The 27,332-nt window shown below is 32.8% G+C and overlaps 2 protein-coding genes across 2 annotated transcripts in view; one reads left to right on the forward strand and one right to left on the reverse strand.

The window, feature by feature from the left end:
- The window catches only part of LOC127095450 (uncharacterized), a 28,995-nt gene extending 10,233 nt beyond the window's left edge, over positions 1–18,762 (reverse strand). The window contains exons 1-2 of the mRNA XM_051034137.1: positions 18,556–18,762; positions 3,809–4,521 (exon numbers count right to left, since the gene is read on the reverse strand). Of these exons, the coding sequence (XP_050890094.1) occupies positions 3,809–4,521; positions 18,556–18,762 (920 nt within the window). The remainder of the gene's footprint in view (positions 1–3,808; positions 4,522–18,555) is intronic.
- LOC127095451 (receptor-like cytosolic serine/threonine-protein kinase RBK2) lies at positions 18,761–20,947 on the forward strand. The gene is made up of 8 exons (XM_051034138.1): positions 18,761–18,792; positions 18,885–18,964; positions 19,037–19,390; positions 19,602–19,853; positions 19,973–20,130; positions 20,211–20,290; positions 20,360–20,642; positions 20,777–20,947. Exons 1-8 carry the CDS (start codon positions 18,761–18,763, stop codon positions 20,945–20,947), a joined length of 1,410 nt encoding a protein of 469 aa, XP_050890095.1.
- Positions 20,948–27,332: the final 6,385 nt, after the last annotated feature.

A 27,332-nucleotide genomic window follows, 5' to 3' on the forward strand; every position in this document is an offset into this window, starting at 1 on the left:
TAACAAAGGGGTGAGAATACGCTCAAATATGTTAGTGATGCAAAAGATCATGAAGGGTAGCCTAATCAACAACAATAATCATCAATAGATAATATATTCACACAATAATCACCAATTCATAATTGACAACTCGTATGAAATGTGACAACACCTCGACTATATATGCATATGGTATCCACTCAACAATGGTTCTTCATACGATCCAGGTCCCAACATCTGAGCTCCAAGCTCCACATATGAGCTTCAAGTCCCAACATCTGAACTTGTTACTCACCTCTTTCACAAAAATGACAACATATAATGGATGAAATACAATAATGCAACAAAACAACATAACAATGATTACATCCCCACATCTTACTGTAAATAATCATGCAACGACAACAACAAAACATATATTCAAGCATATAAATGCATCACCAGTAGTTCTCACTCAGAACTAAGCATCTAAATAATCTTCAGCAAATATTTACAACAATTCACATAATTATACTTGGACTTCATATCATATATTCACACATATAATAAATATCCACATAGTACTCAATCATATTAAATCATATTATCAATGCTTCATCGTTAATTCATTCATTTAAAACAATTAATCGTTCGTTCATTACCGTAAATATTATGTAATAAGGAATTTTTTTTCTCCATAAATTCCATCACCCTTCTAGCATCTTAATACATCACCATGGGATAACCATACATGTTATCTTTCCAACGCTTTAAACCTCACCCCATTTGTAAAACTGAAGATATGGCAAAAACGATCGGATAAAGTAATAGGTTTTAGCTCAACAAATTTTTAAAATATAACTAGCATCAATCAATTGATAGAGACCATCAATCGATTGATCTGATTCCTCAATGCATTATGTTTCTACTATTTTTCATATTTTGGCTAAGAATAATCAATTGATTAATGGAATTAATCGATTGACATCATTCTTTCTTTCAAATTTGTCTAGTTTTTCATGCGATCAATCGATTGACATCGGGGGTCAATTGATTGTCATAAGCCAAAATCCAAAAAATTCCAGTTTTAATCACGTTCACATCATTTCCTCCAATCCCTAACCCTCGTACATTATACCAGTTCATATTGTAACATCCAAACACATCATACCATGGATTTAACAACATAAATCAACTTCATAATAATTAATCATGTCATAACACACATATCAAATCACGAATCACAATAATTAGACATGTCATTTACACCATTTTCATCAAGAACACATGAACACATCCACAATAGTAGAATCAAAAGAAAAACCTAGAAGAGGGTGAAGACCACTCTCTACCGCTCATACAATATACACCCATAGTAGAGTAATCTCCCCCTCACTTTGGATTTCCAATAAAGCAAGCTCTAAGCTCCTTAACAATGATGTTTTCTTCCCAAACCCTAGGTTATCTCCCTTGTCTATTTTCTCTTATTTCAAAATAATACGAATTGTAAAAGGTCAAGCCCTCACCTTTTCTTTTAAAGCCAAAATCTAATTCTTCTTAATTAGATTATTTTCTTATTACCCTTAACTTATTCTCCTATTCTCCATTTTGCCCTTACTCTTCCTACTAACTCCAATTTATTTTATTTTAATTTCTAATAATTCAATTATCCACAAAATTCCACAATTTCTCTTATTTTATACAACTATCTTATTTTAAATTATTTCACTCAACTTAAATTAATAAAAATGATCTAGTTAATTTCTATCATTCCCTTAACTCTCTCCAATACCCACCATGATATATATATATATATATATATATATATATATATATATATATATATATATATATATATATATATAATATATATATATATATATATATATATATATATATATATAATATATATATAATATATATATATATATATATATATATATATTATATATATATATATATATATATATATATATATATATATATATATCCTCAATTATCCAAATAAAAACATATAAATTACTTATTAATTTAAATAAAATGCGACTAAGTTCAATTAAATAAATTAATCGAATTCGGGGTGTTACACCACCATTTAGGAGATCAGAACCATCGTTCAAGATCACCGGTTATCCAACTATCTTCATTTCTGGTTCCTTCGTGGAGTCATATCTTCCATTTCTGGTTCCCCAACAGAACATTGGCGCCGTCAGGAATCGACTTCCGATTCTCACATTTATACAAAAATCATGTTCGATTTGTAAACACAATCAAGCAACTCATAAGTTCTAAATCTGGATTCTTGCAGTTTCAGATCCAGATCTTCGATTTACCAGTTCATAACACCATTGGTTACTAGATTAATAGTGAATCAACTTTTGATTCCTATATTCTCTCCGAATCTAGAATCACCTCTCAGTTTCATCGCTCACAACTTTCTCAGATCTTAGAATCAAGAAGCGCTCAGAAGCAAAATCAAAGATCTATCGTGACCAATTCGACTGGTAATCTTATCAACCACGATTCTTCGAAATCTAGATCTTCAAATCTCTCAGAAACTCCGTAAATGGGCAAAGGGAAGGATATAAGATTTAGACTTAGGGTTGCTATGAGGTGCGAAGGTTATGTCCATGAAGATCACCCTGGGAATTCGAGGTCCCCTCTTTAGTTTAATGTTGCGCGTATTTTTGATCCAAATTAGGGTACTTATTATGGTGATCTAAAAGATACTACTACAAGTTCATAATTAACACTTGACACAGATCAAGTCTGATGCACCTTCTATAGGTACCCGACAATCTCTAGCAAGACGACGAGCCTACATCATGTCAAACTCGATGGCACCCCAAATCTCGATGGCCCCCTCCAATCGTTGCTCGGGTACACCATTTCAAATGAAATACTTGAATCAGAGAGTTCTCATCCCAAGGAATTTTTCCTGCCTCGGAAGGCAAAAGCACCTCGCAAAAGCATTTGACTTTAAGGACTTACACAAATAGAGATAGTCTTAGATATTAGTGGTATCCTGAAATGATATGACTGATATCCGAGTTAAAAAAATTAGATAGTTAAACCGAGGCTACGAAAATTGGTTTAATCGAGAAAAACTATTTTAAAATAGTCTTGCCTAAAAGATCATGAACGAATAAATTACGATACAAAAATAAGTGATTCTTTGATTTAGAAAAAGATCATAGCTTATAAGAGGATGTATGATTATTTCTATCTATTCAATATGATTATAAATAAATAAGTTTTGAAAACATTCTTTATTTCAATTGTTCTAATCAATCTTGCTTGCAAATTCAACTTAGAATTCAACTTTGTCTAAACTTTAGTGAGTAGCTTTTTAATGTGATATACTCTAAGTTTAGATTTGGCAACGTGATTAAGTTCTTACACACATAAGTGTATTAGTCATACTCTTTTGGGATTAATTTCTATTTTTAAATTAGAAGTATCTTATAAGTTGAAAGAGACAATTAATCAACATAGCTAATTAATTTGATTCCGAGATTACATTAAAACACTCTTTATTTATTGTGTATACACATCGAGTGCAACCTAGAACCTCTATCTAGTTTTTATCACAAAACACAAGTGTGATAAAAAAAAACCTAGAAATTGGAAAGAACTACAACAACACCAACACAAGTGAGGCATAATCAATAATATCATAGTCACAAAATAGAGTTAACAACTTACACAAATCGAAATGAGGCCAAAACATACACCTGCAATTCCAATGTATATGTACTAATTGTGTCACACAATACTAACTCCATACATGAGTAAATTGCCATGACTTCCATGAATATGATGGTTCACCAATTGCTGGTGACAGTGATACCTCTTTTTGTTATTTTCACTATTATTATTATTATTATTATTATTATTATTATTATTCCACTCTCTAACCCTATCATCTTCCTCATATTCATACCTACTCTCTTCAACCATTTTCTCTTCCTCATATTCATACCTACTCTCTTCAACCATTTTCTCTTCCTCTTGTTCCGCATCATCATCTTCTATGTAACATTGATCTGTAACTAGAAACAATCTCAACCGTCCATTTTCTCTATCCGCGTAAACAGTTTTTGGTCTCTTTACGTTCATTTTGTTGAGCTGTAATCTTCCGTTTATTCTCACCGGTAACAGAATATAACTCGGTAGACCGTTACCGTCTAACGAGGAAAGCGGCGGTGGAAACGTATTATTACCATTTACATCTTTTTCTTCATCAACCCTAGTATTCCTCCAACAATCTTCATCATTATTGTCATCACCGCCTTCATTATTTTCATCTATTATCGAACAATCATTATCGTCTACCAACGGCATGCTTTCAAATCCAATACTCTCTGTACAAACCATCAACGGATCCATATCATGGACCGTCGGGCTGGGTGGAAGAGAGATCAAAAGCTTTGGTTTAGATGAAACTGGACGGTTAGGGTTAGGGCATTTATGATTATTGTTGTTGGTGGAGAAGAAAGAGTGAAAGTGATTCTTAAAGTTAAATAAATGGAATATAAAAGAGAGAGAAAGGGAGAGAATGATCTGAGAATACAAAGAGAAAATCATAATCATGAACCATATGAAATTGATTGAGAATTGTATGAAGAGATGGGAAGAGGCTGAGGGTATTAATATAATATCCTCAGCCCAAAGATAGAGAGAGTGTTATATATGGTTATGAATTATGGTACTAATCTACTAATGGTCATAATAATGAAAATGATGAAGATAGTGAAGGGGTATGAATGAAAAAAATTGGAAAGAGGTTCAGTCATGGAGTAATTAGGAAACGGTGCCGGGTTACACTGAGATGGCCCTATCAATACGCCTAAAATGGCACATTGTCATTTTTCTTCCACATTTTTTAAAAGACTATCCTCATCCTCACTTTTTTTTATTGGTTTGGATCCATATATATCCAAGGTGCATTTTTTAGTTTAGATTCACTCATTTAAATAATTAAATATGTCAAAAATATATTATTAAAAAAAATTCTTGTAATTGAAATGAATTGAGAAATCTTCTCAAAATTTGATCTCGACTGGTTAAAAATTGTTTCGATCAAAATTTGATTTAAGTTTGTGATAAAAAAAGTTTACAATCGAACTCAACTCAATTAAAGTTCACTAACATCTCAATTCCACTCGATAGCTTGAACTCAACCAAATAACTCGAGGCTAAGGGACTAAAGAGTCAGAACCTTGAGTATGTTCATCCCATCATTCTAGTGTCAATGTTTTCATCAATCTCTAGTATGGTAACCACTTTGTCTATGAGATATTCTCCGCTTTTGATATGGAAACTCGTCACAACTTTATCCTTTGAAAAATGTGTCTCGTTTGGCTGAGGAGTGTGAGTGTTGTATATAAACTACACCGTCCTTGAGTTTGCCTAATTGGTAATGTCAAGTGGACAAGGGGAGGACATTGTAGCGGCCACAACCCTTGCCCTTGTGTTTTTCCCAACTGTTTATTGGGGTGCAACTGGGGTGCAGGGGGCGAAGGACATTGAAACCCTAATGGGTGTAATTCATAACGAATCAAAAAGACGAAACTATGGTTGCTCTGTAGTCGCAAACATAGGCAATTTGGTTGAACTGCATGAACAAAGTTTTTGTGTATTTCTCTCTACTCTTATATGTATTCGTGTAACTGATCCAACGATTGGTATTATATAACACTTAATCCTGGAGTTGCAAATTTTCAAAGTGACTCGATTTGATGGAACAAGCAATTTTGTTTATAGAAAAGGAAGGTCAAGGATTTGTTGGCTCAACAAGGTTTACAGAATGCACTTTGTGATGAGAAACAAGCGGAAATCACAACCATTGATTGGAACGAGATGAAGGATAATGTTGTAGGTTTGATAAGATCTGATGACGTGATGAATCATATCCTGAACCTAAAAACTCTGAAGGATGTCTGAGATAAATAGGAAAATCAGTACATGTCCAAGACACTCATGAACAAATTATTCATGAAGCAATATCTCTATAATCTAAAGATGCATGAAGGAGGTGATTTACAAGATTATGTCAACGCTTTTAACAACATCCTCACTGATTTGACACGACTGGGTGTGAAGGTTGACAATGAGGATAAATACATTATTTTGATGTGCTATTTACCAAGCTCTTATGATCACTTGATGACCACTCTCACATACGGGAACATACGACCTCACAAGCGCATTGCACGCTCGCGAATCACTATGTGTTATTTACCAAGCTCTTATGATCACTTGATGACCACTCACACATACGGGAAAATCCGACCTCGCAAGCACATTGCACGCTCGCGAATCACTAATCGAGTCACCACCGAATATTATTTATTCCTTAGTAAAGGGAAAATAACGAAAAAAAACCGTAAGGAAAAAGGATAAGATGGTCATCTCAACCAAATATGGGTTCAGGAGTCGATTAGGCGAGGGAAAGGTATTAGCACCCCTCGCATCCATTGCACTCAACGGGAACCTCCTATAATTTTAGGGTTAAACGTTTGTTAAGTGAATGTATGCAATTATTTTATTCTATTTATTAAAATAATTACAAAAGGAGATGTTTACAAAAGAAAAAGGAAAAAAAGTTTTTTTAACTAGTGTGCTCGTCAAGGTTTTGAAATCCCGTGCCTACATATTCTCAAGTGCAATGAGAAAATCAGAGCACCGTAGTTCGGTAAAAAAAAGTGTTTATTGGTTGATTTTATATAATATGGTTTAAGTCAAGTTTTTGCATTTAAACTTTGACTTGTATGCTCACACGATGGAGGCGAAAGCACTTGTTTGTATTTCGTGTTGAAATGACTTAACCTATCCTTTTTATGAAAAGAGTTTGAATAAGTGCACAAGGGCACAAAAGACATTTGGTGAGTTTGAAGTTGATTTTAACTTGTTTTGAATTTGAATAATCGATCGATGCGGCGTGTGCCAACAAATCCATTACTTGGGGACTTAGTAGATGTTCATCCACCTATCCTAATTATTTGCAAAAAGAATTGAATTAATTTGATTAAATTTTTTTGATAATGATTATGTACAAGATGAAAAATTTATTTACAAATAAAGGATTTTGCTTTTGTATTTTTGAATTTAAAAGAATTAGGAATTTTTGAATGAAATAGTTTAAAAGACATATTTTAGTATTTTTTTTTATTGTTTACAAGTAAATATACTAATTAAAATAATTGAACAAAAATGAAAATAAAATAAAATTACCTAATGTAAAAACTAAAATGACTAAATTAAGTTAAACAATCAAATTAGCAATTAAAACAAATAAATAAAAAATAATATTGCAAATTAACTAAAAACAAATAAAGCAACAAAAAAAGGGTTTAATTTTTACTAATAGGAGCAAACAAGGATGTGCAAGAAGTATTGGGCTAGGCCCAAGATTCACTAGCCCAGTCAGAAAAAAGAAATAAAAAAGAAAAGAAATAAAATAAATAGATAAAGGAAATAAGCATAACCCTCTAATTAACATACTATGGCTAGTCAAGATTGCATCTGACACGTTGGATCAGCTGACTATCAGGGGGTCGACTGATCAAAAGACTTGGAGTGGGGGAGGAATGCATATATGGTGTGCGTGCATGCATGGGATTGGTCAAAGTATGACAATCTTTTAACTACCATTAAGCGACATGTGGGGAGTTCAGGGCGCATGGAGGGAGTATTTAAACTCTCCTCCTTCAGAATTCCTTTATTTTCATTTCTATTTATCTCTCTTACTTTTCCTCTCTCTTTCTATGCTCTCCTCTCTCTTCTCTCTCAGACCCCACCCAACTCCGACCACCCTTAAAACCCTCACCTCACCATGCAGGCCACCACCTTCATACAAAACCCATGAATCCTAACATGAACCATATGAACCCTAATAACCTAAACTCAAAAACCTAACCCTAACCTTCATACATAAGAATCCTAACCAAAATTTCAATGAACCTTAATACTTTTCATGTGAACCCGAACAATACTAAGAACTCTAACCTTCATCCATAAGATACATAACCTAACCTTAATCCAAACTCACAATCCATCCAAACCTTACATAAACCATGGATCAACACCTTCTGAACACCAATCACACCTCCAAACCACAAAATCAAACGAAAACTTTTAAACCCTAAAAAATCATCTTATGTTTGAAAGTAAACCTAACCCAAACCTACCATTTATCACAATACAACAGTAAACACGGACCAAACACAACTTAAACAAGACATAGCATGCGAAGATCATACATGGTGTGGGAAGAGAAAACTTACCAATAGAGACTAGGTTTTCTCCAGTACCCACACGTAAACTTGATGTTCTTCTTTTCCTTCTTTTTATTTTCCTTTTCCTCCTGTTTCTGAACTCTAACTTCTTCCCTTTTTCTTTGACTACAAGATGTTGCTTGGAAGTGACGCTTCAATGGCTGAGAGCTTTTAGGTTTAGAATTTAGTGTTGTTGTTCTTCAACGTGAAGAATAATAACTTTAGGATTGTGATTTTTGTAAAACATGATTGACCAAACCATAAACCTAGGGTTTAGTTTTATATATAGTGTGAAAAATTAGGTTAGATTTAATTCAGATTTGTTAGTTTAGGAAAAGATTGATTCAGATTTGTATTATTGGCAAGTTCAATTTGTAACTAAAAATCAATGATAATGAAAAGATTTATTTCTATTTTTTTTTTGATCCATTTTTTATTCCACTATTCACACTTCTAGGTGTTTTTTTTGGACTTTTGACTGAGTTGATCGGACTTAGAAAATACAATAAAAATTAAAACAATAATAATAGTAATAATAGAACTTGTAATAATAATAATAATAATAATAATAATAATAATAATAATAATAATAATAATAATAATAATAATAATAATAATAATAGCTAAAACAAAAAATAATATTAACTAATAAAGACTAATAATAGTGATAATCACCTAAAGCATGAATAAAAAGAAAGTTCTAATAATGACTATAATAATAGTAAAAATAAATAATAATAACCACTAAAACAAAATAATAGTAATATTAATAACTAAAAAAGAAATAATAATATACTTAAAAACTACACACACAAAAATACTAATACTAATATAAATATAAGATGAAAAATAAAATGAACTTAAATAATAAGCTTAGATGAAAAAGGACAAAAAGATTAAAATGGTTCTCTTTTGACTTTTGGGTCATTGGAGTTTACCATTTAACTTAACAGATGATGGGCTAAAATAAGTTATATTTTAGATGACATTGAACTGACTCAGATGAAACGAATTATCTGAAGACTCAAAGGCAGATGACCTACATTGGTGCAGGGTATGCACTTAAAAGGACTCACTCGGATGAAACATAGTGGTAAAAATTTGGGGTATGACAATGTCTTCTCTGAGGGATTGTTGATCTTCATCATGGGCCCTCTTTATTAAAATCGGAGGCGGGGATAGATCCTCCATAATCAAAGTGGCTGCATCATCCACAAGTGAATCTATCCCAAGCATACAGTAGCCAAAATTGGAGCAAGGTAGGAATAAGAACAGTGATTGTCGGAACAGGCGTCGTGACTTGAGCACTAGCAAGGTCATAAAACATATTCAGTTTGTCCAACTAATCCATGTTATTTGCAAAATGTAATCACACATATTAAAAAAACTCGAGGACTCAATCCTCACCAAATATATTTTTCCTCTTCCTTGTTGATGTAAGCCCTAGAGGCTAATACTTTTGGTATTTGTATCGAATTATTTATTAATAATAAAATATTTTTTATTTATTATGTTTGTTTAATAAAGTCCCTAGAATAGCTAGTCCGTTTAATGTATCAAGTGTGACTTAATCATGAGATCCCATTAAACATAAGGACATTATTCTTAAAGTATTCGTAGTCGAGCTTTGTTGTAAAGTAGGATAACATTAAATCATTTATGTATATAAACTGATGATCACATCTCATGGATCATGGATAAGGAGTTATCAAGTCTTAAACATAAGTATGAATATTAAGAGTAATATTTATACTGGATTGACCCGCTATGAGAATACTATATATAATGTTATGCAAAGTGTCATAAGTTATTCTCATGGTAATAGTGGTGTATACCACCCTTCGACCTGAAACCACTATGAAACCTAGATGCAGAGTCGAGTGCCTTATTGCTGATCAAACGTTATCTGTAACTGGATGACCATAAAGACAGTTGATGGGTACTCCACGAAGCATGTTGAGGGACATGAGTGACCTAGATGGAATTTGCCCATCCCGCGTAACAGGATAAATGTCTAAGGGCACAATATTGAACTGGACAAGGATGACACAATATATGCCTTGTGTTCAATATAGACATAAGGGCAAAATGGTAATTATACACATAAGTATTATCACAAAAGGATTTGTCAGATCACATGACATTTTCATGTCTTGGGTAGCAGGGATGTGTTTCTAGATACCGCTCACTATTTATTATGTTAAATACGTGATTTAATATAAATACGTGATTTTATATACCACACACAAAAGGACGAATTGATGAGAGATAGAGTAAATAAGGAACACCGTAAGGTACAATGCACTTAAGTGAATTGTAGAACATCGTAAGGTACGGGCACTTAAGTAGAATATGAAATATGGTAAGGTACCACATGCTTAAGTGATTTTGGTATATCATAAGATATGGGCCATATACACTTAAGTGAGCTTTTTAGCTTACAGCCCACACAAGTGGTTCTATAAATAGAACCCTTGTACATAAGCATTTGTTCATATGAAATTTCATTTCTCTCTCTCTCTCTCTCTCTCTCTCTCTCTCTCTCTATTTCTCTCTCTTTCTCTCTCTCTCACACTCAAAGCCTTCATTCGTAGCAGCTAGCACTGAGATTGAAGGAATTTGTTCGTGTGGACTGAGTAGAGGCGTTGTCACCATTCAACATTCATGATCACTCCTTAGATTTGCATCAAAGGTTTCAATCGCCACAAGGGGTAACGATTCTATCACTGATCATGTCCATTCGTAAGGATCACTAAAGGAGAAATTTTAAATTTCGCTGCATTTTGGATCGCAATTCTCCTTCAACCCTTTATTGACATCACTCACAATAGAGTAAGCATATATTCACCTTTTCCTCACTTCGGTAGGGGGCACCTCACCGGGCCAAACCTTTACTCATAGTCGAGCCCCTGAAACCAATAATGTAAGTTTTCCTTCATCATTGCGTCATCAGGGGAAAGAGGACCCAACCTGATGCGATAGGAGTTGACGTCCTGATTAAAGTGAAGAGAACACAAAAACTTTGGGAAGGACCCCCAACAGAAGCAAGGAGACTCGACATCGGGATATAAAAAAGCGAGATGAGTTATAGACATGAAAGGCCTTACCATCAAGAAGCTCCCCATAAAATCTCCCCATTCAAGGGGTGAAGGGGTCAAACTAAGGATTATTCGAGTGGAGGCTAATGAGCCTTTGGTCCCGGAAGTTGTCTTGGGAGGAAAACATCAGATGGAACAGATTGAAGAACAACACAAGGGAAGGCTTCTAAGACTTACATTTAACTCAAAACAAAAAAATCCCTCATGTAAACCCAAGATCTCAGATAGAGGTTAGTAGGGAAACTTTTAAATTCTTCAGGACAAATACTTCAAAGTAAAAAAAAAAAAAAGACAACCTAACACTACACTAAAATTGGGTAATTATGGCGGTTTCAAGTGCCATAATTACGAAAATGGCATTTTCCAATATATTTGGCGGTAGAAAATGGCGGTTTCACATTAACCGCCACACGAAAGACCATAATATACATTAACTAAATTGACGGTTTTTTGTTGTAGATAATGTGTGTTGGAACCGCCATAATTGACAATTTTATAGAAAAAAATTAAACCCAAATTAGATTTCTTTTCTCTTATTATGCAATTATGCCTAGTTATATCAATTTTTTAACTTTATAATAAATAGATTCAATATAGTAACAAAATTTGCAATAGTTGAATTAAAGAACACACCTTTAATATAATATCAAATTAGTCAAAAACAAATAAATGAACACCCAGATCAAATAAAAAGTAACAGAAAAAACACCAACTACTCCAACATAAGAAACTGTTAATATTATAAAAAATCAGGAAAAAAAAACTTCCCAATAAAACTATTTTCGCCCTCTTGCCCCCGAAAGTCAATGAGAGTTCGTAATATCAAAATAAAAAGGCGCCACTTATTAACAATCCATTTTGTACAATAGAATTTAATAAATATTTCTCTGTTAAATGTAGTACATAAAATTTATAACAATGTCATTCTCATTCAAGTTTTATGACTTAATGCACTTGATGTAGACATTATGAGAAGAAAATAAATCAAAGTGTGTTTTACTTTTCCCCCCACCTAAACATACATTTTGTTGAAGAGTTCAACTAGGGAATAAATAGTTTTCATACTGTATATACTTCACTTTCCAAAGGGAAGAATTCATCAATGGTAGTCAATGTTGCTCTGTGATTGACATTAATTACTCACTCCCTTTTAACATTATGGGATATATAACAAACAAATGTCAACAAAACTCGGAAACAGATATCACTAAATATCAAGAAGAAAGTTGTTCAAATGGTGTAACAGTGTTCGATCTAACGCGGAAACTCGGAAACTCCAACAAACTTTTGAAACAATGTTCTCCTATACCACGGAAGTTGTTGAGTCTCTTTAGTATTTTTAGGATATCTCTTTGTAGCAGAGGGGCCTAAAACTTAGATCTAAAATGGTATCCAATCACTCCTCCAAATGCAAGCAATAATGGGATTGCGAAAAATGACAATAAACTATGACATATCATAATTCCAAGATTTGGTTTTGTCTATCTTTTCTTCTACCGTTAAGGTTAAAGAAACTTGGCATGATTCATAAACTCTTATGCATCATATGCATGCATATGCTTACATTATTTGATAAAACTAAGTCTTATACCAAAGAACACAAAGTGAATCAAATTCTTGAAAAAAAAGGTTAAATAGACCTGTTATGGTTTATAAACTCTTATGCATCATATACATTTATATGTTACAATGTTATAATGTATTCAAGAAAAATTACTTGCCAATTTTTGTAATATATAAAGCATAAAATAACTTAACTTACAAGGAGTTGAACCAAGCTAAACCCAATAGCTAATCTCATAAATGAAAACTTGAGAGATACCTCAGCATGAAATAAACCATGAGAAATTAGAGAAAACCCCAATATAAACAAGCATGGACGGAGTATTGGAACTCAAATGTTTATAGTTTAACATCTTATTTTTTAATTCAAAAATACCTTAATGGTTAACAAAACGATAAGTTACATGAACAAGTTAGTTCCATGTTTTAAGGAATATCTTGAAAGTCTCAATTTTGAAAAACTTAAAAACATAAATGACATGATCATATGTGACCAGATCATGTATAAAGCATGTACGATCCACTTTTTAAGCAAGGATTATTTATGGATCCTTACAGAGAGTCAACCTATTTAAAATTGTAATTACACTAATAAAATTGTAAAGTACATAATCATTTGATAAGTTTGATGAATAAGAATACATCAATCCAATTATTAGTTGAAACAGAAACACCGATACAAATGGAATTGTACATAAGCTTTGTCTCTTAAAATATAGGTTGAGAACTTTTGTATCTAACTTCAAATAATCAAATGACATTACTCATATTTAGAGAATTAAGTAACATACCTTACAACCATTAAACATTTGTTTCTTCACATTTTATTAAGAGTTGTAAATCTTCTAAATATGTACAAACATTTAGCAATCAGTATCTTAGTGCCAATTTTAAAACAAAGTAGAGTAGATTAGTACAAAGACACCTCACACAATCTAATGCTTATCTGAGAAGATGAATACTCATAGTGAAGGAACTTACCACAAATGTTAGCATTTCTTCTATAAAATCATAAGTCTGCCTAAGCCTCATGTCAACAATATTAGCATGTAAATCATCCTTAATCAATATGTGAAGTGGCTCATTGAGATGCTCATATCTTGTCCATCATCTCAGTTTCTTTTCCTAAAGATTGATATGTCAATAATCTCAGTTTTTAAACAAGAAAAAAAAATACATAACCAAATAAATAGAAAGAAGCATCATATATTTTTACACATTTTTCTAATACCTAATAAATAGAAAGCCCACATGATTTTACCCGATAGTGCTTTAAAAAATGAAGAAAAAACCTATCAGAGAACAAATGTGATTAATCAATAAATTAATATCTAGTAAAAATCTAATATGACTCTCAATTAAGTTGATTCATAATATGAGAGCAACAATATTAAGTTAATATAAATTATATATTAAAACAGGAACATATGGCCAAGATTCTGCATAAGATAAAATCAAAGGTTAGGACATGCATATTAAATAGCATACATACTCTCATCCACGTCAGCAACTACTACAGGTTTCTCATACAAATGTTGATCTCACAAACAATGAGGTGTATAAGGACTTCCATTTAGTCCTCCATTATCAATCTTAAAAAGAGAAATATCACCAACAAAAAAAATCACTATTGTTTTCATTATCTAATACATTCATTCTATTGTCTAAACATCTTTATTATTGAATGTTTAACCTTAAACCTAAGCCAACTCTCTGACATTAAAATTAACTAAACAAGAGTAGAAAAACACAAAATACTAGATATACAATAATTAATAGAGTTTCGTGTTAATACCTTTTTGTTCTCTATGAATGGATTTTAATAAAAAATATTCAGATTAATATAGTAAACAATAAAGGTCTAAGCAATAATTGTTGGAATTTGGTGAATACTCAATACCGTACAATGTAAATGATGCAAGCAGGAACCCAATAAATTATTACATATATCAGTTGTGTACTAGCATCTTCACATTACTAAAAGTACAAAATCCTATTCAAAAACAGAGCTTAAAACAATAATTTATATGTGGGAGAGCCATTAAATTTTATCTGTTTAATTGCAACAAAGTGGCCATCTTTAAGTATTTCTTGGACTAAACCTTTTCTAGCTTTTCATTAGAAAAATATCTAGGTGACTCTCCAAAAATAAGTTTTATATAATGTCTAAAAATCAGTATAAAAGAAATTATCACATATCTTATGAAGTTGCAACTTTATTTTATGATATATCATTCTATGAGGCAATTGGAGTTGATAGTGAAGCATGGAGGTTAGAAAGGGAAAACAATTATCTCATAAGGTGAACATGAGCCCTTGTAGACATATCATCATAAAATGATGCAGATAGATTATACTACATTATCACATTATAATACACTAGAATCTAAACATCATCTTAATGCAAGAGAAAAAGTTCATACCGGCGACCATTTCCATAGAGAAACCACATGTAGCAGTATCAACTACCTCAGAAATTTCATTATAATCTTCCATATGTTTCTTTATGTAAATATATCAAGCTTCATGGCGAAATCAGGTCTCACCTGAAGACCAATTTTGTTTCCGATTTGTGTTTTGAAAGAAACAAGGTATTATTAAAAATCCCCTTCACTATCACAATGAGAAAGTATTAAATATTAAGTAAAATGAAATTCAATCATGTCCATTAAAAGAAAATGTGTTGTACTCGATCTATTTTAATATTTGAACCCTATCATTTCTTCCTTCATCCAAAGAAAAATTGAACAACCCCAAAATAGTGAAATGCACAGATGAAATAAAGAGGAGTTTATGGCGGTAGATGTTCGGAAAATCTCAGAAGCAATGACCAATCGGTTCAATTGTTTTAACATAGATAGAATTTTTGCATGAGAGAAAGAAAGAGAAGTGTAAGAGAGAGAGAGTGAGAGAGAGAGTCTTCTATTTTTTTTTAAAATATTTTTTATATATTAATGTTAATAAAAATTTATTTCATTACACGTGTTAAGAGGTTTTTATAATAAAAAAAAATGATACATTTAATTTTTTGAGAAACAAAATCTATAAAAAAAGGTAAAAATAAATAGGGAAAAAAAGATAAAAATAAGAAGAAAACGAAAAGTGAGAGCTACTTTGAATTGGAAAAGTCTACGTAAATAATAGTAGTTTGAACCGCCGTAAATTGAATAATATCGTTCAATTATGGTGGTTTCTTTAACCGACCTAATAAAACAATCATAATTTACGCATTTTTTCATAGTGGTATTCCTATTCTTATGAACATACACTCGTAGAGTGGGATTGCATAGTCGTCAAAAGAACTGCATATCATCTTTTTTGGCTCCACCAGAAGAGCCAATCATTCCAAGGGATCATCGATGGGTTCACAATTATTGGTTCTCAGACAAAGTTGAATATAATCCTTAGTGTGTTCTCTCCTTTGTCGGTTGATTTGTATTTTCTCTTCGATTAAGATGATATGGTGCACAGGAACCTCAACACGAGTAACCTCTCTGTCGACACTTGATAAGATGGCTTCTAATAAGTCGGGTGAAGAAGCCCCTTATTCTAGAGAGGCCCTGGATACCCTTTTCGAATCAGAATCATCAAATAACGGTATGACCTCTAGTTATAGCCGATCATGATCAATATGAGGGATATGAGAATTAAGTGATATCCCCATTCTTAAAGTGGAAGAAGTATCGCTCTCAGAATCACTCACTAGATCAACAACATTATCATTCATCCTATCTAGAAAACGGGAAATGTTAAAGGAAAAGTTGAGTAGAGGAAGGTACATGGTTGTGAGATATCGATAAAGTGGAAAAGAGGAACAAAAGGAAAAAACTTTGAATAAGACACTATGAATATATTTAATTAATGATCTAAAGGAAGAGGGAATGAAGACGTTTAATGGGAAAGTGACGGTAAGTTTTAAATGTCAAGGGTTGAAAAAGGTTTCCAAGCGCCCCACTCCTCATATTCATTAGCGATTACAGCCGAAGGATTCATACCAACTAGAGAAATAAGTCATAAGATTAACAATTATATTTTCCCTTGTGGACACACGCAAACTCGGATCCCTTATAAGCTTCGTCATACCATAACTTGTCTCGTCAGCACACATGTTCAGAAGAAGACTATGAAACATTTCGATGATGGGATTACATTTAATACGTTTACGACATGTCAAGACAACAAGTGTACTTATCAAAAACTTCAATTTTCTTCTCTAAGAATGTTGGGCTGGATGATAGAAACATGATGGTAAATATGTCAGGATTCCATGAATCATTAAATCTTGGCAATTATTTAGGGGTTCCATTACTTAACGGAGAATGTTAAAAATCATCTTGCATGGTGGAAATCTCAACAACTATCCCTAGCGGGTTGAATCACCCTCGCTAATTCAATGGTGCAAGCGATACCTATATATCATATGAGGACAATGCCAATTCTGAAGAGCTGTTTAAAGGCTGTTGAGAGGTTTCAAAGAGCTTTCATTTAGGGTGATAATAGCCAAGAAAGAAAGTTACACTTAATAGGTTGGGAAACTTTAACCTTACCAAAAAGTAGGGGTGGGATAGGATTAAGGAAGCTATGTACTGTGAAAGAGGCTTGAATAATCAAGTTAGGTTGGTCTTTGGCTCAAGGAGAGAATAGATTATGGGCTCAAGTGCTTTTAGGGAAATAAGGTGCAAGAACATGTGGTAGCTAGTTCTACAGATTCGACATTGTGGAAGCATATTGTTCAGTTGTGGCCTTCCCTTTATAAGCATCGAACTTGGGCCATTGGTGATGGGAAAAGTATCAGTTTCTAGAAGGATAAATTGTGGAACGCAAACCAAGCATTGAGTGAAATTGTTATCATCATTCCACAAGAGATTATAATTGGAAACTTAATGAAGTGGTAACAAATACTGGAACATGGAATTATAATAAGTTTAAGAACTATGTCCCTGGTATTTTCGTGTTGAAAATTCAATCGATTTTGCCACCACATATGGACCAAGGTGGAAACAAACAAATGTGGTCGGGAGAGAGTGAAGGAGAATATCAGGTTTTTGAAGTCTAGAAACTCATTGTTGGAGTTGCTAGTATGAAGCAATTTCTTGAAGTGACTTAACCAATGGTAAAAAATGTCGATTCTTACTCAACTCAAAAAGTGGTAATATATATATATATATATATATATATATATATATATATATATATATATATATATATATATATATATATATATATTATATATATATATATATATATATATATATATATATATATATATTTGTCGGATCGCGACTTTGAATCTTCACCATCATCCACAAACAAGTTCAATTAATAATATTCAATTGACACAATGTTAATGTTGGATTCAATATAGACAAAACCAATCTAACATATGTGATACACAATTAGCATACAGTTTTATAAAAATGAACCAATTTTGAGATTCTGAATAGAATCAAAATCTATGTAAACTATATAAATTAATTTAAATACTAATCTATGTTGGGTTTATGTAGATATCGTTTTGGATATATGTGAATCCATGAGTACCCCTACATGTTATATGTTTTGTAAAATAAAATAATAATATTGTATTTGTAAAATCTAAAATTGAGAAGTTAACTTGTGACTCACGCATGACTCAAAATATATAATCCAAAACAAACCCAACGGTCAAGAGCACAATTCGCTATAATTCTTGTATTGCTGCCAAGTTTCTCTACCAATTCATCATCCGAATTCAACATTGCAACAAAATCAATCAATATCAACTTTCTGCAACTATGAATCTCATACTTCAATTTGTTTAATTCATAGAAACTTGTAACAAAAGAAACAAAAACAATTAATCTTTCATTTGTTTTAGCTTTCATGGCGAAGAAGGGTCTGGGTCATGAACTATGGTATGCATGTTTTTTTCTTCTTCTAGCAAATTTACAGTTTTATTTTCTGTGTAAGGTTTCTAATATCTTAAGATTATGTGCATTAATTGTAGGAGAAAAACTCTCGATAATGCTTTAAATCCTAACCCACCGACACTTGGAACTCTCCTTGGTTCTTCTGCTTCTGCTCTAGGTTCTTAATTTTCTAAAACTACATGTACTTTTTGAATTTTATGTGTTTTTGATTATGATTTTATGAAAATAGACTTGAGAAATATGGACCTTGAGAAAGATAAAGAAGACGAGGCATCTCCACGAGGAGTCTTGGAGGCCTGTGTTAGAGGCTTTGATGATCCTGCGTCACCTGAATCGGAAACGAGTTGTTCGGATTCGAGGGCGCGGTCGCATTGGGGGAAATTTTTCAAATTGTGGAAGAAAAAACCAATTAAACGCCTATCTTCTATCCCTCCTATAGCTATCAATGTGCCAAAGATACCAAAGTGGAAAAGCAAAAGCACTAGGGAGACTCAAGTTAAGAGTAATATATGCAAATTCAGGTCTTCTTGGGTGACTTTCAGCCTCTCTGACCTCAGAAGTGCAACCGACAATTTCAGCCACAGTATGGAATATTCTGCGCGAGTCGTCCTAGTTTATTGTTATAACGATTGCTTTGTTAAGAATATGATCAGGGTCCAAAATTTGTCAAGGTTAAATCGTGGTTAAATAGGATCTCTGATTGTTTTGTCAGGATTAAATTGTGACTAACCTACACGTAACCTCTAAAAACTTGATGACTCTGGTATTGACTTAATTGTTCGTTTAACTTGTAGAAAATTTGATTGGAAGAGGTGGTTTTTCTGAGGTTTACAAGGGTTCTTTGCAAAATGGACGACTAATAGCGGTGAAGAAATTGACTACGGGCAGCACAGATGAGAAGACGGCCGGCTTTCTATCTGAGTTAGGAATTATTGCTCATGTTGATCATCCTAATACTGCAAAGCTTGTTGGATGTTGTGTAGATGGAGAAATGCACATTGTCTTTGAATTGTCTACACTAGGAAGCTTAGGATCCGTTCTTCATGGTTCTGGTTCGTCTCACACACGCGCGCGCTGCGCATCAACCACTTCCGTTAGACTTTGGCTGTCAACACTCTTTAAACTTGAAATGTATTTATTGTTTATTTCTAATGGTGTATTTCAGGTTCGAATAAACCTAAATTAGATTGGAGTAAAAGGTATAAAGTCGCTCTTGGAATAGCCGATGGTCTTCTCTATCTGCACGAGAATTGCGAAAGACGGATAATTCATAGAGATATCAAGGCAGAGAATATCCTGCTCACGGAGAATTTCGAGCCACAGGTTTTTATTAATCTTCACAGAGAATCTTCCTTTTTCGTCTCGCCTCGCGCCTTTACTAAGAAGTATTTTATTTTATCCAGATTTGTGACTTTGGGCTTGCAAAGTGGTTACCAGAACAATTGACTCACCATAATGTATCCACATTTGAAGGCACATTTGGGTATGCAAATCAGAAACTACTAATGACAGTGTTTTGAATGTTCGCGCGACTAATTACTTAAATTGTTAGGTATTTTGCACCTGAATATTTCATGCATGGCATAGTGGATGAGAAAACTGATGTTTATTCTTTCGGTGTTCTACTTTTGGTGATCATAACCGGGCGTAAGCCAGTGGTTGAAATGCAGAGTATTGTGACGTGGGCGAAACCTTTGCTTGATGCTAATAATGTCAAGGACGTTGTTGATCCTTCTCTTGGAGATGACTATGATCAAGGACAAATAGAATGCGTCGGTTTAACTGCGTCAATGTGTGTCGAACAATCACCTATCTTACGTCCTCGCATGAATCAGGCAAATGAATTGCGACACTTTCTTGTTTTATTAATTACATATTTAACTACTACAAACTCACACAAAGAATCGTAAGAGTCAGAGTTCGAACCCTATATGATGAATGATGATAGTTTGTTTGATGGGCGGTGCAGGTTGTAACATTGCTAAGAGGGAATGACTCTGCCCTAAATGCAAAAGCAAACACTGTCCAAAGAACATATTCACAAGAGTTACTTGATGTACAAGAATACAACTCCACAAAATATCTAAGTGATCTCAATAGGCATAAGCAAATTGCATTGAGTTTTGACACATCATATTGAAAATCTATTATTTGTATATAGTTTCTAAAAAGATTGACATGGAAATGATGTAAAGAAAAAATGTTTGCACCATTTGTTCCATAACTTTAGTCTCCAAACACTGCATGCTAACAAGTAAATTGAATATTCCATCACAATCATAAATAGAAATAAACCTCATGAAGAAAGTTTCATGATCCAAATAGCATTTTACATAAGATTTCTTCAAGTCAAACCTCATGAAGAAAACAAATATATTATGACATAAAATCAGATTCTTCAAAATATTTGGTTATACCTTAAAGAGTATTTATATATAGTACAAATAAATCAGAGGGTTCCTAGGCTCACTCATGAGCATGGTAATTATACTTACTCTGCATAGCAAATATGAGGACTACTATTTCATAAGTACCTCAATGATCCCACAATTTTCTTGTACATGGTTGCTTCTACCTTCTTTTCATCAATGCATTCTTCAGAAGTCTTTGACTTTATCAATTATGCTAAATATTTTCCTTGAAGAACTACTTGAGATTCTGATATATCAACAAACCCCTCTAATTCACTAGTATCATCGAGAATCACACTCCCCTCGACTCATTCGTTCATCTCAACCTCGATCAAACCATTTCTCAACAAACATACTAGAGACACACTCAATTGTAACCTTCTCTCAATCGTTTTTACTATCTTCTACTTCACATTCATCCATGTCAGTATTATCATTAATTACATTATTATTGACAATAATTTTTGTTTTTCTCAACTATTATATTCACTCTAGAATCAACTACGCTTTCCAATTCAACATAAAAAATTTCTTTCTTCTCGACTAATTCACTCACTTTAATATCAACTACACTTTCTAATTCAACTTCACGAATTTTTTTCTTCTCAGCTGATTCACTCATTTCACCTTTAATTTCTCTTTCCAATTCATTATCACATACTTCATCTAAACCTTCACTTTGAACAGGTTTTGCATAAATATTTTTAATATCATTTTCTTTATCTGGTGTGTCATTATTTCACTTTTGTCATGTTGCATCCTTCTTCTTTGATGAGGTGTGTGCTTGAAACATATTGATCCAAAAACTTTGAAATGCTTCAAACTTGAATTTCTTCTGCTTCGAGCATATTCATGCACTTTCATCTTAATATTTTTGGTGGAGCATTTTATTTAGTAGATAGGTTGTTGTGTTAAGTACATCTCCCTATAACATATGAGGTAAACTTTTATGTTTAGCATACTTATGGAAATGTCTAATATGGTATTGTTTCTTCTCTCTGTTGGACCATTATGTTTATGAGTATATGACGAGGTAGCTTCATGTCTTATGTCTTTGTTAATGCAAAATAACTCAAACTCCTATGAGGCATACTCTCTACCACCATTAGTCCTGAAACCTTTATTAATTTCCCACTCTCCTTCTCAATCATGGTTTTGAACTTCTTGAATACTTCAAGTGCTTCAGTTTTGAACTTAATGGTATAGAACCACAAAATTATTGTATATTCATCAATAAAAGTGATGAAATACTTGTTTTCACCTAGTGATGATATTTCAACGGGTCACATATACCATAAGTCATAACCTCTAGTGCATCATTTGATTTCTTAGGCATGTCTGAAGAAAAGGCTACTCTGCTTTGTTTTCCTCTAAAATAGGTTTCACATGTTATTGTGTTTGCATTAAGTTTGGGTAGGTCATACACTAAATTCGTAGATCTCATTCACTTAGACTTTTGGAATTTAGATGAACATACTTCATATGTGACAACCACTTATATTCCTCAATGTTTGACATGCACACTTCCTTTGCATTTTGAATGCTACATTTGAATCTTCTTATTTGGATCAAACAGTTGGATTTGCACAACCATTCATGGTTATCGGAAGAAAAAAAAACATTTTCTACTAGTTTCCATATACTCAGAAGATTCCACATCATCCTAGGTACATATAGTATATTTTTAACAAGTGTATCCTTCCCATCCTTTCTTTTGATTACAATTTCATGTATGCCTTATGTTGCAAGGTTGTATTCTATTTATAAGTATGACATTAGTTTTCTTGCCTAAGTCAAAACTTGTGAGACATTTCTTGTGTCTAGTCATGTAATTTGAATTCCCTAAATCAAGATAGCATAACTCACACATAGGATTTTCATCACATGTTATGGCCTTTAAAAAAACTTCTAAAATCATAGTCTTCGTCATGAGCTATATGTGCCTCTTCATCACTACTTTGATTATTCTTCCCATCCTTCTAGTGCCAATATTCGTTAACAAAATGACCAAAAATTTCACAATTGTAGCACTACACCTTCCTTTTATCAAACTCTTTCTTCTTTGCTTCGTTGGTGCCAAAGCCTTTTTCTCTTTTGGAGAATTAAACTTTGTCATCAACCTTTAGTCTTCCATTATTGGACCAATTTGGATTCTTGAAGCTTTCTTTTTCTTTCTTCTTGAATTTTTTTCATGATCATATTTCTTTATCACTTAAACTTGCAGGGATTATTGAACTAACCTTCCAGTTCCTTTATCAATCAACATCATTTCACGAGCCTCCGGTGAACTCTACAATTATTCTATATTTATGATCTTCAAATCCTTGGATTCTTGAATTTCCACCATTATGAAATCAAACTTTAAAGTCAGATATCTTATCACTTTCTCAACCACTTGTTGTTCAGTGATAATGTCACCACATATCTTCATTTGATTAACCATTTCAATTAATACAGAAAAGTAACCATCTTTCTTTTGATCATCTTTCATCCATATCATCTCATATTTCCTTCTTGAAGATTGAAGCTTCACTTGATTCTCATGTTCTCCACCATCATGACACTTCTCTAGGATATCTCATGCCTCTTTTGATTTTAAGACCTTTGAAATATTTTTAAAATGATGAGCATCCATATTTTGTTGAATATAAACAAAGTCTTATAATCCATCTTCTTTGAATATTTTAATGTGTCTCTTTGTGCATCTGTGGGGTTTGCTCCTAGTTCTTCAAAGTCATTTTACACAATCTCTGGCACATCTTAAGCTTCAAACAATTCATTTATTATGGAATTCCATATTTCCCAATTACTTCCATCAATAATCCAAAATGTTAGAAGAAAATTTACCATGTCTGCTCATGATTGCTACAATAACCCTTGAAAAATTCACACACCTTACTAAGTGTTTCCCGACTTAATGATATCCTCACAGTTCTCGTGTGTTTCCCTTTGACAAGACCAAACTCTCGATGTCAATTGTTAGCGTAACGTGACTTCTTGTGCAGTAAAATAACTGATTGAAGTTGTAACAATTGTGATGTATTTCATTCACTCTCAAAACATGATTTACGACATTTATATAGTTTGTCGGTTAAGCAACCAACATTTTATACAAGCAGAGGCCGACCCACATAGGGCCCGAGGAATGCAACTGCACCACCTCAAATTTTAAATATTACCCCAAATTTTAAGAATTTATGCACTTTGGACCCCCTCGGATTTCACATTTGCACCACTCCTCTCTCTCTCTCTCTCTCTCTCTCCTTCTCTCTCTCTCTCTCTCTCTCTCTCTCTCCTCTCTCTCTCTCTCTCTCTCTCTCTCTCTCTCTCTCTCTCTCTCTCTCTCTCTCCTCTCTCTCTCTCTCTCCTCTCTCTCTCTCTCTCTCTCTCTCTCTCTCTCTCTCTCTCTCTCTCTCTCTCTCTCTTCTCTCCTCTCTCTCTCTCTCTCTCTCTCTCTCTTCTCTCTTCTCTCTCTCTCTCTCTCTCTCTCTCTCTCTCTCTCTTCTCTCTTCTCTCTCTCTTCTCATTATATATATATATATATATATATATATATATATATATAATATATATATATATATATATATAATATATATATATATATATTATATATATATATATATATTATATATATATATATATATATATATATTAATCACTCACATTTTCTCTCATTCTCTTTTTTTCTCTCTCTTATCAACCACCCACATTTTTTTCTCTTCTTCTCCTCCCGTTTATTCAATATGTATCACTCTCTTTTTCCCGAATGTTTTTTTAACATCAAGTAGACAATGGTACAAGAAGTTAGAACTCTTCATAACCCAACATAAATTTGAAAATACATCCGCATATGAATGTGTGTTTGTGAAGAAATATGAAAATGGTGAATCCATCATAATTTTGTTGTATGCTGATGATATGCTCATTATTGGGAAAGGAAAGACAAAGATATCTACTATAAATAAGGAATTGAGAAAATCCTTCGTCATGAAAGATTTGGGTGCAGCAAAGAAGATTCTTGGATTGAAGATCATTCGAGATCATCCCAAAATAATTTTGTGGATGTCACAAGAATATTATATCAAGAAAGTCCTTGAGAGGTTCAACCTGCATAATGCTAAACCTGAACACGTCGCACTACTTGGTCATCTGAAACACAATAAATACAATAATGAAGAAGAAAAATAAGAAATGAGCAAGGTGCCCTATTCTTCAACTGTGGGTATCCTATATGTATGCAATTCTTTGCACAAGACCATGCATTGCTTATGTTGTAGGAGTTATGAGTAGATTCTTGTCGAATATAGGAAAGGAGCATCAGAATGCCATGAAATAGATATTGAGGTATCTAATAGGAACTACCAAACAATGTTTGTGCTTTGGAAATGAAAAGCAATTACTCATTGGGTATGTAGAAGATAATATGGTAAGAGATGTAAAATTAAGAAAATATACTTTTGGGTATTTGATTACTTTTGCAGGGGGGCTGTCTCATGGAAATTAAGATTGAAAAAGTGCATTGCTTTGAGTACCATGAAAGTTGAATACATCGTAATCACCGAAGGTTATAAGGAGATCACGTGGATGAAAAAGTTCATGCAAGAGTTACGCCAAAATCAAGAAGATATGTTCTATATTGCGACAGTCATATCACAATTCATCTTATAAAGAACTCAACATACCATTCAAGGTCATAACACATTGACGTGAGGCATCACTGGGTTCGTGATGTGTTGGAGAGTAAATTGTTGAAAGTAGAGAAAGTTCACACCAATAAGAATAGGGCATAAGTGGAAGTTTAAGAGGCATAAGGGTCTCGTGGTTTTTTTTCCTTTCTTTCATTGAGAAGGTTTTCCATGCTAAAATTATTTTTGTCCCTGCGCTTATATTTCACGTTTTCGTTAGTGCTTATTTTTAAGTTCACAAAGAAGGAAGATTATGAAGGTATTTTCCCAACACTGGTATCAGAGCACAGTCTGAGCTTTGAGATACTACGGTGTTGTACTCATAAGAAAGTTCTTAGTATGCTTTGTGGTTGAAACATTGTTCAATCTTCCACATCAAAAAGAAGTATTATTGTTGGAATTAAATCGTAGTATTGTGAAAGTGTGTCTTGGTAAGTTCTGGCTAAGGAAAGACTTGGTATTTTAGTGTGTCAATATTGAACCACTTCTCTTTCATGGGAACTTCCTAGTTGCACTATTCATAAACTATGCTGACTTTTTCAGTGTACGACACTATTTACAAAACTTAATAGTTGAAGAAGTTATTTTCTCGTGTTCTCAAGATTGAGGGTTCTACCAGTCATGATGGAGATATGTTCAAGCTGACTACTGATAATTATACCTATTGGAAGCTGATGATGGAAGACCACTTATATAAGCTAGAGGGGAAGGGATAAAAAGAGTGGGAGCTCCAAAATCGGAAGGCATTTGCCATGATCAGAAAATACATAAATAGGAGTTTATTCGAGCTCGTGTCAACTTATACCAATGCATATGAGTTATGGATCAAACTTGAATCCTTAATTCAAAATAAACCGCCGAGAAACAAAGTCCACCTTATCAGATGATTGGTGAAATTGAAGTACTACGACGGTCAAAATATGATAGAGCTGACGAAAGCTAACATGAAGATAGATGATGAATTTACAAAAATAAAGAAATAAATAACAAGTATCAAGTCATCAACCCTAAAAATTAATATATTTTCTTTACTTAAACAAATAACTTCGTTTTTTTTTTCTACATGAAGGAAACAAGTAAAATGTTTATGAATTTTTTTGGATAGTTTGGTACCGTACGTTTGGTTTAATTGATTTAATTTTTTAAAATTAAAATAATATTAAAAAGCGAAGTCACATTAAATATATGTTCTTCTGGTATCTAATTAAATTTAAAAGTATTAGAAATTAATTTTTTTATTTTATTTTCAAACATCTTTGGTTCACTTTATTTCTACTAAAAAAGAATGATGTGTTTTTTTTTTTAATATTTGTCCTTATAATTATGAGAAGTTTGTATTTTTATTTTCCATATTATTTAAATAGTTTGTTTAAGATTAAGTTATTTTATGAAAATTCAATTAATAAATGACACATTTTTTTTATCATGC

This window comes from Lathyrus oleraceus, chromosome 6 (assembly GCF_024323335.1).
Source record: "Lathyrus oleraceus cultivar Zhongwan6 chromosome 6, CAAS_Psat_ZW6_1.0, whole genome shotgun sequence".
NCBI lineage: Eukaryota > Viridiplantae > Streptophyta > Magnoliopsida > Fabales > Fabaceae > Lathyrus > Lathyrus oleraceus.

What these genes read in the sequence shown, in the direction of transcription:
- LOC127095451 (XM_051034138.1), top strand. Translation starts at nt 18,761, where the DNA reads ATGGCGAAGAAGGGTCTGGGTCATGAACTATG. An exon ending in GGTCTGGGTCATGAACTATG is followed by an intron (nt 18,793 to 18,884) that starts GTATGCATGTTT and finishes CATTAATTGTAG; the next exon opens with GAGAAAAACTCTCGATAATG. An exon ending in ACATTTGAAGGCACATTTGG is followed by an intron (nt 20,291 to 20,359) that starts GTATGCAAATCA and finishes TTAAATTGTTAG; the next exon opens with GTATTTTGCACCTGAATATT.